At 40.1% G+C, this 12,179-nt stretch overlaps 1 protein-coding gene across 1 annotated transcript; it reads left to right on the top strand.

Moving 5' to 3' along the window:
• Positions 1 to 416: 416 nt before the first annotated feature.
• puraa (purine-rich element binding protein Aa) lies at positions 417 to 9,029 on the top strand. Its single transcript, XM_026370463.1, has 2 exons — positions 417 to 562; positions 4,946 to 9,029. The coding sequence occupies exon 2, from the start codon at positions 5,012 to 5,014 to the stop codon at positions 5,867 to 5,869; it is 858 nt and encodes a 285-aa protein (XP_026226248.1). The 5' UTR covers positions 417 to 562; positions 4,946 to 5,011; the 3' UTR covers positions 5,870 to 9,029.
• The last annotated feature ends 3,150 nt before the right edge of the window (positions 9,030 to 12,179 follow it).

The raw sequence follows: 12,179 nt of genomic DNA, 5'->3' as shown, positions 1-12,179 counted from the left end.
GTGAAGCCCTCACTGCTGAAAACCTTTAACAGGCTGTGTTTTTTTTATATAAACAACCCTACTGACCCCAGGACCTACAGAAGAGACACATGATGTGAGCATATGCGTCATTTCCTGAAAGAATCAATAACGTGGACACTTGAGAGTAAACTCATATAATAAAACACTTTTACCAAGGTGCTGATGGAGTAATCTCCACTTGCTTCTTTACACACTGGCCTCCATTCCAGTTGCCCAAAGTGTTGCCCCTACCTGTTAACGCCACACGGCAGAGCTGCAATTCGTCAGCAACGCCGGAAGGTGGCGCGTCTCTCCAGTGAGGTTCCCAACAGTGCGTATTGACATCAGAGGTGAAACGTGTGGCGTTGAACTTGTGCGTGTGTCGCTCTCCGTGCCACGACTCGCCGTTTCTGGTCCATCTTGTGCAGAAAGCAGAAGCAGTCCGCTGTGCCGTCATAAAAGGCGTCCGAGCATATTCACATGTGTCTTTTGCCTCGTCTCGTCTTTCGCGGCGCGCTGTCGAGGCTCTAAGGCGTTCCGCCTGCAGACCGAGCAGGGTAAGGTAGGTTGTGGGATCTCGGTTGGTGGAATGGCGCTTTATTTACATGTCATTCGGATTGTTACTGTCCTGCAGCATTTAAGTGTCCTGACATGCGGCCAAGCTTATGTCATTGCTCGCGCGGAGTTTACAGAGGCACAACATAAAGCGTACGACCGTGCGTCCGATCCGAAATAATACTGGTGCTGCAACTGGAGCGTCGCCACTGCATTCTTGTGTCGGGATGTAGGGCAAAACTTTGTGAGGTGATCCCACCAGCGGCCTTTTACAAACTGCGACGACACCTTGTTCAGGCTCTAATTTGCGTTGGAGGTGGCCTGGACATCCGGATAGAAGTCTATTTTTTTTTTTTTTTTTTTTTTCTCTCCCGATTACTAATGATTAAAAATTGGCACGAAAATACGTCGAGTAGTGATTCGAGATAGATTCTTTAAATCGCAGGTTGTTTGTGGTCAGTCGGAGCAGCTGAAACAGAGACAGGCTCTGACCTGTCTGGGTAGGGTCGTGGTAAATATCCCAAGGTGAGAATTTGATTAAGAAAGTGGCATGATGCTCTTCACTGAGCTTTACATGGGCCGAGTTTTACTAGTCTATAATCTTTCTTAGTAATGTTTATTAGGCTACTTATCTCGCATTCGTCCAGACCGTGTTTATCACATCACCTGGTTGAGGAGAACAAAAAAAAAAAAAAAAAAAAGCATTTTGCAAAGGAGTAATACAACAAGGTCAACTTCAGCTAGGTGCAATAGGAAGAAACTATAATTTAACTGCTTGGTCATAGCTGGCACAAAAATCCTTATGTCGGAGGTCAGAATAAAATCTGAATAAAAAAATATTAACGTTTTAAATGTATTCAATTTTAATCTATTTCTTATGTTGCTTTTTCTTTCAAGATCACAAACAGTTTACTCTTTGTTTTTTTGTTTTTTTTTTTTTACTTACCCCAAACAGTACTGGATTGATAATTGCTGTGAAGCTGGTTCAGGAGGCCTTGCGACCTTTGAGACAATAAGAGCAGAGAATATTTTTAGTTGAAATACGACAAAATCAACTAAACTGTTGGCGCCCTCAGGCCGCCATGCACCAACAGAACCGTAGACAAGCAGAATAAAGCTAAACTGTGCTGGACAGAGTGCATGTGATGTTTCTGATGTCGAACTACTGTTTGTTTGTTTTTTATCTCACTTATTAGAAACATTTTTATTATTTTTATCATAGTCATTTAAGGCTACTGTATTAACAATAATTAATTCATACTTTTCTACTTTATTTATTTAACTTTGGCCTCATATTATGAGCATAAAATACTACTAATAAGTTCACATGTACCTTTCTTCAGCAGTCTTAACATCCTTAACTGTTCCCGTCTATTGGATTTTTTTTTCTAATTGAGTTGCATTAGGTAAAGTGCAGCATTGTTTCAGTATTGATTCTGTTGTACTGAGTGAAGTGAGGAATTATCAGTTATTAAGATTATGATAGATTCTTTTTATATATATATAAATATATATAGGCCTACAATCACAAAAGAGCCTTTGACATCTGGAACATTTTAAATATGCCTGTCCAAATATTCATAGATATTCAACAAATATCTATGAACATATATACATATATCAATAGCTATAGATATATAGCTATTGATATAGATATATAAACAAAATAGAAGTATAAAGTTTCTGTTGTATTAACTGAACTCCATTAAGACATTTAGCCTTTAGACTGTCTGACAATGAAGAAATTACTGCATTGAAAAATAATTTCTTATTTAATCAAATTCTCTGAAGGTGATACAATAATTCACACGGTGAAAATGTATTCAATAATTTCACAAACCCGAAAAACCCCGATTTTCTTATTGGCACATTTATTAGTTCAACAATCGACTTGTTTTTCGCAAAATGAATTAATGAGGATCACAGTTCACCCTTGGAAGATGAGTATTTGTGAAGTACATAACGAATATTGACTGAAAAAGTTGCAAATGATAGTTGAATTGAAGCAAAGTGTAGCTGCTGGGCTGGACATCTTTTTTACTCTCTGACTTTGAGGAGGTTAACACACCGCGACATTGAACGCCTCCCTACATTTACGCGCACAAATAGTCCTCACAACATTTGGACCTATAGGGAGGAGGCGTGCGTAAAGTGAAAGTCCAGGTGAGGCCCGAATCTGTGTTGGGCTCTAAGCATACATAAACACCTTATATCTTATTCTTATCCATTCATATGGACATTTTATCGCAGTATATATGAATAGGCCTATTTTAATTCCAGTTCAATGACTAAAATTATTCCGCCCTCAGCGTGCAAGGCCTGGCAGATTTAAACAAAAAAATAGTCCCAACTTTTTTTTGATCAATTAAAAAAAATAATAGATTATTCTTATTTATAATTTTCTTACAGTATAAGATTTGTTGGAAATGCTAAAATTGTTAGGAATATTAAAAAGGTCACAAATTGGTCTTAGCCTACATAAAAAAGCAAATCACGAACGAAATTTAGAGTAAATAAAAAATAAACCTGTATAGCCTGTGCTTCATGTCAAACGTCTGCGTTATCAAGTATGTTTCCAGGTGGACGACAGTGAAGATTTATTTCTGTGGAGAAAGTATCGCCAGCATGGGAACAGTATTTGCAGAAGCATTAACAGGTAAATGTCTTGTCTGTTAGACTGTGCTGATCAGAAATAAAGGCTAACCGAGAGCAACAGGCTGCTTTGAATTTCTCCCAGTGTCAAAAAAGACGTGTTTAAGCTTGGTAAAGAAGCTGGAGGTGAACAGCAGGCTGTTAGACCTCGTCATCTTTAATAGGATCTTGAGAATGCGTATAGGCCTAAATTTCCACGTCATAAAGTGACAGTGTAGCTGTAGCTGTAAGGTCAAACGATGCAACATGCATGCAGACATATCCAAGGCGTATCCATAGCTGTCCTACTACTGACTATGCTGATCGTGGCATCACTCAGTTAAAGCGTGTAGTCGGCCAGACGCGCAGCTGGATGAAGGAAGCCTACGAGCAGCATAGTCAGTCTGAGACACACCTTTCACATCAAACCTCTGGTTATCTGGTTATTAACGCACATTTCAAAGAGCCCGCTGACCGCTGCGGACTGAAGATATGCATTAGATCACTTTATGGGTAATTATAAGAGAAGACAAGTCAAAAATAACTTGGTCTGACAGGGTAACCAGGGTCAGAGTTTAAAGATAACGCTATTAATCCATCTGCGGCCCTCCGCACAGCAAGCCACAGCTTGAGGCCCAGGTGTTGTTCTGTGATGTGACGGGACGGTGTGAGGACCAGAGGCCTGAGGGCGCACGACTGATGGAGTCGTTGGAAGGTCTGTAAAAAAAAAAAAATAGCATCTCAAAAGACTTCATGTCAACTAAACGAAGAGACTTCATTTCAACTAGCCTCCCCGACCTGTTTGAAACCTTCCGGGGTGAGTAACAGACCTGCGGATAAAAAAAGAAAAAGACGCAGTAAGCAAACTGTTATCATACAGTTACAGTGAGGGGAGGAGGGCTCATGTGTGCATCCTGAAATACTGTTCCTAAAACCATGGGCTACAATACACAGATTAAATGGTCACTGTCTGTCCGGTGCTGTAACAATAAACTATAGTCTGTTTCTAAAGAGATAAGGTGATAATTCACACAAAAGTAGGCTACACTGAAATATACTATTAAATTATATTGCTGCGTAATTTCTCGGTATTGTCTACCTTATGGATTAAACCCTGCGTGGGTAAAGACATTATTCACTCACATGTTTTCTGATCTTATTTAAAAACTTACTACCATTTCATTAATATTGTTAATTCAGTGGCGTTAAACCTTGAAAAAATAATAGCCTGCATTTAATTGGGTGAGGAGGCCTGGGTACTTAAATAAAACGCAAAACCATCGTTAAAGCATGAGTTAGACTGGAGCGGACTTTATCATGACTTGCACATCCGTCGCTTTGGCCCTTTTTGTTCTATCCGCAGCATTTGAAGCCCTACATTTAAAAAGAGCTGCAAATGTTTATGTCAAACAAACCGCAACTGATTAATTGTTCCTAAAATCTTCTCTATCTCTATTACACGGTGAGACACATGCGGTGTGTTTGTAATGAAGAGGTGACATTTCTGTTTTTACTTGAAAACACAGGGGACGCTAGGGTCTTTCCAGGTAGCCCAGCAAAAAACCACCTTCATTTTCAGAGGCTGTGTCGATAAATAGAAACCTAACCACCGTATGGGAGGCGGCAACAATGTCCCCCAACAATCGTCGGTTTGGTTTTAAAGCTCCTGACATTTCGCTGATCGGAGACGAACACGCACCATGCTCCCTCCGCATTAACGCCCCCCCCCCCCTCTTCGCCTTTTTATACCTCTGTGTAGATCTCGCGAGAACTGGCTGGCCGTGGCTTTGCAGCAGACAGAGGGAGAAGGCAGGCAGGCAGCATCATGGCGGACAGAGACAGTGGAAGTGAGCAGGGAGGAGCAGCCACGGGCCCAGGCTTCGGTTCCATGCACCTAGCGACAGGAGGGGCGGGCTCGGCTTCCGGGCTCCAGCATGAGACACAAGAGCTGGCGTCGAAGCGTGTTGACATCCAAAACAAACGCTTCTATTTGGACGTTAAGCAGAACGCGAAAGGCCGCTTCTTAAAGATAGCAGAAGTCGGGGCCGGTGGAAACAAGAGCCGCCTCACTCTCTCCATGTCCGTGGCGGTCGAGTTCCGTGACTACTTGGGGGACTTCATCGAACATTACGCCCAGCTGGGTCCCAGCAACCCGGGGATGGTACAAGACGAGCCGCGGCGAGCACTTAAAAGCGAGTTCTTGGTCCGAGAGAATCGGAAATACTACATGGATCTGAAAGAGAACCAGAGGGGACGGTTCCTGAGGATTCGACAGACCGTTAACCGGGGGCCCGGTTTGGGATCCACGCAAGGCCAGACGATTGCTCTGCCTGCACAGGGACTTATTGAGTTTCGTGACGCTTTGGCTAAACTTATTGACGATTACGGGGTAGAGGACGAACCTGCAGAGTTGCCCGAAGGGTCATCATTGACTGTGGACAACAAACGGTTTTTCTTCGATGTCGGATCCAATAAGTACGGTGTGTTCATGAGGGTAAGCGAGGTGAAGCCAACGTACCGCAACTCAATTACGGTGCCCTACAAAGTGTGGTCCAAATTTGGGAATACTTTCTGTAAATATGCCGAGGAGATGAAGAAAATCCAGGAGAAACAGCGGGAGAAAAGGGCATGCGAGCTGCAGCAACAAGAGGAGATGCAGGCGGACGATGGAGACGAGGATTGATATAGAGAGCAAAAAAAATATATATATAATAATAATAATAATAAAGAAATAAATAAAAAATAAAGAGAGAAAAAAACATGCAAGAGTAATGAAAATAACAAGAGAAATATAATTAAAAACTCTACTGTATAAAGAAAGAAATCTAAAGATTTAACTGTAATGGTTTAACTCCAAGGGAGCATCACCCACGATATAAGAAACCTCCACAACCTGACAGTTATGACATGTTGTCACTCATCGCTGGATGTTACCCCACTTATCCACCATTAATACAGTTAACAGGCTGCTAAACAAAGTAATAACATTATATTTGAACATTGTTTCCTACTTGACAAACAATATTGAACTGAGTGTTTATTTCCCTTATTAACAGAAAACTTTTGTACCAGTTAAAGCTATTGTAAAAAAAAAAACAACAAAAAAAAAAAGTGTTTGCAATGTTCAAATGGAATAATTGCCGAGTTCCGAGAAAAAGGCATTTCCTTTTCATGTGAGCTAATGACTTCAGCACAAATCAGATATTTTAATTTTTAAACCAAAATTCAAAAAAACTTTGTAAAAGGTTGTCACATGTACTTGCCATCCTATTTACCTTTACCTGTGAGTAGAGATGTGTTTACACATAAATCATAAGAGGGCTAGGCCTGCTTCGGAAACTGGTTAGATGTCATGCAGTATAAAAAGGAACATGTAGGCATTTTTCATGAAATGAAATAAGTGCTCTATTTGTTGTGCAATATGCATTGCATAAAAATCAAATATATTGAACTGGTCAATGGTTGTTGACATGATGACATTTGCCAGAGGCATTCAAAGAGATATTAATATTGTAATTTTTGTTTCAGTTGAAATTGTTGCCATGCAGATGGATATATTATAGACTACCTTTGTGTCTCGTTGTTAATGCAATGTGTTCATTTTAAAGGTACTAAATGTGTATTTGATATAGGAAATGCAGTGACAACATGTAGCAAAAGGCCCAAAATTGCAGAGTACTTAACAACAGAAACGCCCCACATGTACTGTGTTGATTGGCTTAGTGGTCTGGGAAAAAAAAAACAGAGGCAAAATCCAGCAGAGCATTATTGTGCATCAGAAACGGAAACATTTTGTGATCTTGTCCAGTCATAAAAGTCTAAATGGTGCCAAGGAGTGCTGTTGCTGCATGTTAATCTGCACTATGATAGATTTTGTTGGTCTCCCAAAATATTGGCTCAAGGACCCTTCCAAATGTATCTTTATCTGCCTATACTGTACGAATGTCAAGTTTGAGTGCTGAGTGATTCCATCCAAAGGCTTGGTGTAGTTGTAGTGGAAATTGTTTAACGGCATGATTGTAAAGGAGCAATCTTGCGAGCTGTAATTACAATATCACCATCACACTATGAGGAGGGCCACTGAGGAGCACACCTGGATAAGCCATGATGAAGAGGGTTCAGTTTACCTGTTGGTGAACCTCCAGTTTTGTGTCAGTGGATATGCCCATCCCTACAAGTTTAAGATCGGAAGATGTGAAGTACAAGGGGGCTACTTTGGATATATGCTTGTAGCTCTTATTTAGATTTGTAAGCCCAAATATCTACCTGGGGGGGTTAACGAGATTCTGTTTTGGCCTAATTGTAAATATTTGGGCTGCCACATGGAAAGCAACTGGTTCTAACCCAGTTCAGTCGCATCTCATAGATGTGTGATAGCAGTTTTATAAACTCTGTCAGTAAACTCCAGAGAAACTGGCAACAATCAGATAATGTCACATTTACCTCAGCAATGAATTAAATAATTGCTCTCATGTTTAGATTGACTGGAAACCAGCAAACTAGACTGTCCTTGACCACCTATTTTTGGAGCCTCTGGTATAGCCTAAATGATACCTGATTGGGAGCATCCTCTTCAGCATATAAACAACCTGGTGCCTTACACACTCCGCATGCTTACACGCTGGCCTGGTGCTTTGGATCGCAGTTTGGCTTCTTTTCTGTTATCGTTTTCTCTTTCTTTCTTCCATTTTTTGTGTCTCAGCCCCCTTGTGTGCTAGCGCACGACTCGTGGTGCTAAAAGAGTTTGTTCCAAACTCTTAAGAAAAATAGGAGCAGAATTCTTAACTTTTTTCTGCTACCTTCCTTCTTCCCTGACTTCATTGCCATCCCCTTTCCCCAGCCATCCAGGTATCGGCCTACATGTAAACATGGAAGGGGGTGGTCACCTAGATGCAAGATGATGCAGAAGAGTTGGCTCTTCACAAGCCAAGCGCATTAGCAGGGAGAGCAGGGGCTGATTGGGAACATCGGTAGTGGCCTGAAATGTTTTACGCTGGTGTTGGCAAGCCCCCTCTTGAAATGCTCGTTCTGTGGCTTGGATAGTTATGTGTAATTTGTAAGTCGCTCTATTAGTGGGGAGTAGCAAGCATGTCTTTTTTTGTTTAGTTTTTTTGTTTTACGTAGTTCTACGTTTTCAGCGTTATTCCACATTATTTGTAATTTTGGAATGTTTTCGCCCACAAAAAATATATCTATTTTTTCTGTGCAACATTTCATCACTGTGTGCAATATCGTATGTGCCAATGGTGGCAATATATGTATATCAATTAAATATATGATTACTATTTGAAAGCGCGTGGCTGAATTCCATGTTTATTTCTCATGAAGGAGTTGTATGCCTTTATTTGCACTCAAAGCTCCATCCTGGAGGAAAATATATTAAACCAAGGTGTTTAGCCGCCTGTTGGGTCAAGCAGTTTCACTAGTAAGTATTTTAACTTGAAATAGAACAACGTCACTGAAAAGTATGCCTCTCTCATTGAAATGGGTAAACTTGGTTCATGGGTTGTTGAAGATACACACACAATGGAGTTTTTGTGAAAAGATCTTCATTTTAGCTTTAAGCTAAGAAAAGGTGCTTCAGTCCAATCCTCATTAAGGTGTATGGTGAACTGTCTTCAGTGGTTGTTGTGTGTAGCACTTTGCTTTTCCAGGTTAATAAAATGCCTGACCAATACTTGTTTAAATGATCTCAACAAAGAATGTCGTTCTCTCTTATGTTGCCTCTTCTTCTAAAGAGGGTATTTGATTTGCGCATTTGGTTTTGATGCATTAAGTCTAATTTATGTACATTTGACAAATTTTAAAAATAAATTTAATTTACCCACAAGGGAAAACCTACATTCAAAATGTATGTGTTGTTCATGTTTCATTTCTTGTTGGGGGTGGGGGGCAAAACAAAAAAAAAGAAAACCTCCCCAAATGTCTACAGTTCACTGATGAGAACTGTTTTAAGTTTGATGTAGTGTTGTCTGTAATGTCTGACTCTACATTTGCAATGACAATAATTACTAAAGCTTAATTTTACAGCCTTTAAAATGCAAACTTTGCAATGACAAGTACCTGACGACTCATGTCTTCTTAGAGATTACATTAGTACTGTATGTATAATAACCAGGCTGTAAAATAAAGCATTGCTTTGTTCTCTATTCACTCTGACTATGCAATTTCTGACAGTATGTATGCACTGATTCCTCTTTGAGATTTACTGCTTATAAAACTTAAAAGAAATGACTAGCATGTATTTTAAGTTTTGTAAATATTTGCAGATATGATTTTGGGGGGGTGCCATATTCCCACATGTGACCAACATAAGTAAAAGCCAAAGATAAACGGCTTCCAAGTGAAAGCAGGTCACAACGTTTTTAAGGTTGTTTATTATTAAATTATAGGTCTAACCACATGTTAGAGATCTGGTTTAATGCATCTGATGATGTCTTATGATGTAATTGCTTCAGTAACTATAGAACCTAGGCATTATCAATTACTACATCAGAAGAATGTGCTTTAAAACCATGGCAGAGGTGCTCTGACATAGACCGCTATTGGCAGGGCCATCATTGTTGAGAGGATTTTGTACTACTTTAAACTGTCCTGTATGTTCTTTTCAACCCCATAGAGAGAAACCAAGTTAGAAAATGTCAATGTAAGGAAGACTTACCTCTGTATCTCCCACGACCACAACTGCTCATCCTCCTGGGACGTCAGAGTGCCCGGTCTGGCCATGCTGCAATACCATTTCTGCAAGACATTGGCCAGGAGGCAGGCCGAATAAAACTGAAGGGGGTGTGCTAAATGTAGATGGACTCCAGCCCAGATGCCAACTCAGACTCTGACCTTGCTCTTCATTCAAGAACCCTGATACAGGATTGGGCAAGGTCTTTGGAAACGCAAGGGCAAAACGTCAGATCTGGTGATGAACTGCATTTAGTCGAAACATGAATTTATTTGCTTAGAAGATATCATTTCACAGATTTAATCTGATCCAGCTACCATCCTGCTCCACTGCTATACATTTTTATTGCTGTTGCAACATTGTCATAATCACCTGTGCACTCGCTAACAGCAGTGAATTTTATGCACAGCTTGCTAAAAACAACAACACAACAACGCCTTCCACTTTTTCTGCATCCACGTGCATCCCTGCTTGTGGTGAGGTGTTGATGAGCCTTAAAATGCCGCAGTGACAGCAAATGTTCGGAAGTGCTGCCTTTGCTCTAACGTCGCTTTTAATTTCATTCGTATTTGTAGTTTAGTGCTATAGTCTGAAGCAGTTAAAAAAAATATGGGTTTGGAGGTGACGTAATTCAAAGAATGTTTCTCTGGTGTTGGCCACCAGAGGATGCTCTTCACTCACTAATGCTGGACTGAAACAGAGGAGAAAGCAGAAGCGTCTCCGAGGAGAAATGCACCATTGGCCTCTACTTGGTAGAATAAACAACAGTCAAGGTAAAGTAAACAGCTGCTTAGCTAAATACTGTGAGGAGTAGTGTAGTAGAGCTTCTCCTGACACAGGATATGTACACGCAGTTCATAATCACTTCATACAGTTTAGGCCACAGTGTGTGCTGTATTGTTTTCATTTTGCTCGATCAGTTGAAAAGTCCTCGATTTAATGCTTTAATGTCACAGTAATGTAAGATCAGGATATCGTTCAGCTTTCTTAATTAAAAAGTCAACGTTTAAAAGAAAATACACTCTTATTTTACAGTACAGTAGCTTTAATACCTTCCCATGTCTCAGCTGACTGACTTTCAGCTCTTATATCACTATTTCATCCTTATTTAAGCAGTATTTAACTCACACACAGTATTCTGCAAATGTTTTAGGCACTTTAGATGTTAAGATTCTTATGAATGACACAATACCAGCATGGAGGAGGGAGTCCTGCATGTGGCGTGACCCCCACTGAACCGTGATAACAACATCATGGAGCCCTGAAGTCACAGGAGACACTGACACAACCTAAATCTATACAATAATTGTTGGTTTTCCAAGCTGCTTCTAAAACTATTTGATTTTTGCATTGTTGTATTTTTGTTTATTTAGCTTGGGACTGTTTCTGAACATGGTGCTCAATCAAAATGTTTGTATTTATTTCACAGAAAAAATGTAACTGTTTTTTGGGAAATCAATTTAGATAAAACAGGTCACAGGGCATGATCAGCAGGATTCATTTTAAGCTTACATCAGCGGTGTGGGAAAAGCCCATCAGCAATACCTTCAATGATAGTTCAGTTTCCTGATTGATTCAGTTTTTTGGCAACAAAGACTGTCAATCTGGTCTCATGTCTACGTATCTACATTTTCTATACCGACACACTGAACGATTGTTTTCCTTAAAAGGACAAGCAACAGAAGCAATATCTGTGGCTGACTTACAGCATATCACAGTATATCCCATTCTTTGTATGACAAGTTATGTATGATTAAATGTAGAAATTAAGTTTGTAAAGTACCCTGTTTTCATCATAGTGTCACAGACCATACTTGTTCTACAAGGAGAGCAACCTTTGGTAAATGTCTCCTTTCAAAACATCAGTTCTGACAAGCATATTAGATAGATTCTGAGTTTCTTTTAAAGGTAAATGAAGGTAGATTTTAAAAAGTGTGCTTTAAAGACAGAATCAGTGCTTAGGTGTTAGAAATGGTAACCTGGTTTTTTTATATTGGAAGGGGGCGATTGCAGGATTAGGTTTTGTGTTTGCGTGGGGTCTTTCTGGGATTTTCAGAAAGGCAGATCTGAGGACGCTCCTCTTTGCAGGATTTAATTTCACACACCTGCTGCTGATAGGTTGCTTGATGGTTATGTTTGGTGTAGAGGTAAAGGCACCACTGCAGTTTTGTGATTGGAGTTCTTTACAATAAAATAAAAAATAAAAATTACCACTTCTTTAATGTGTGAGTTGTTCTCTATTTTATAAAGGGAGTGTGAGTGTGAGTGTGTGTGTGTGTGTGTCTCAGAGAGAGAGAGAGAGAGAGAGAGAGAGGGA

This window comes from Anabas testudineus, chromosome 14 (assembly GCF_900324465.2).
Source record: "Anabas testudineus chromosome 14, fAnaTes1.2, whole genome shotgun sequence".
In the NCBI taxonomy this organism is placed as follows: Eukaryota; Metazoa; Chordata; class Actinopteri; order Anabantiformes; family Anabantidae; genus Anabas; species Anabas testudineus.
Note: the sequence above shows the minus strand (reverse complement) of the source record. Positions and strands in the feature narration are given on the sequence as shown.

Coding starts and splice junctions, on each gene's coding strand:
- puraa (XM_026370463.1), top strand. CDS start 5,012: ATGGCGGACAGAGACAGTGGAAGTGAGCAGGGAGGAGCAGCCACGGGC.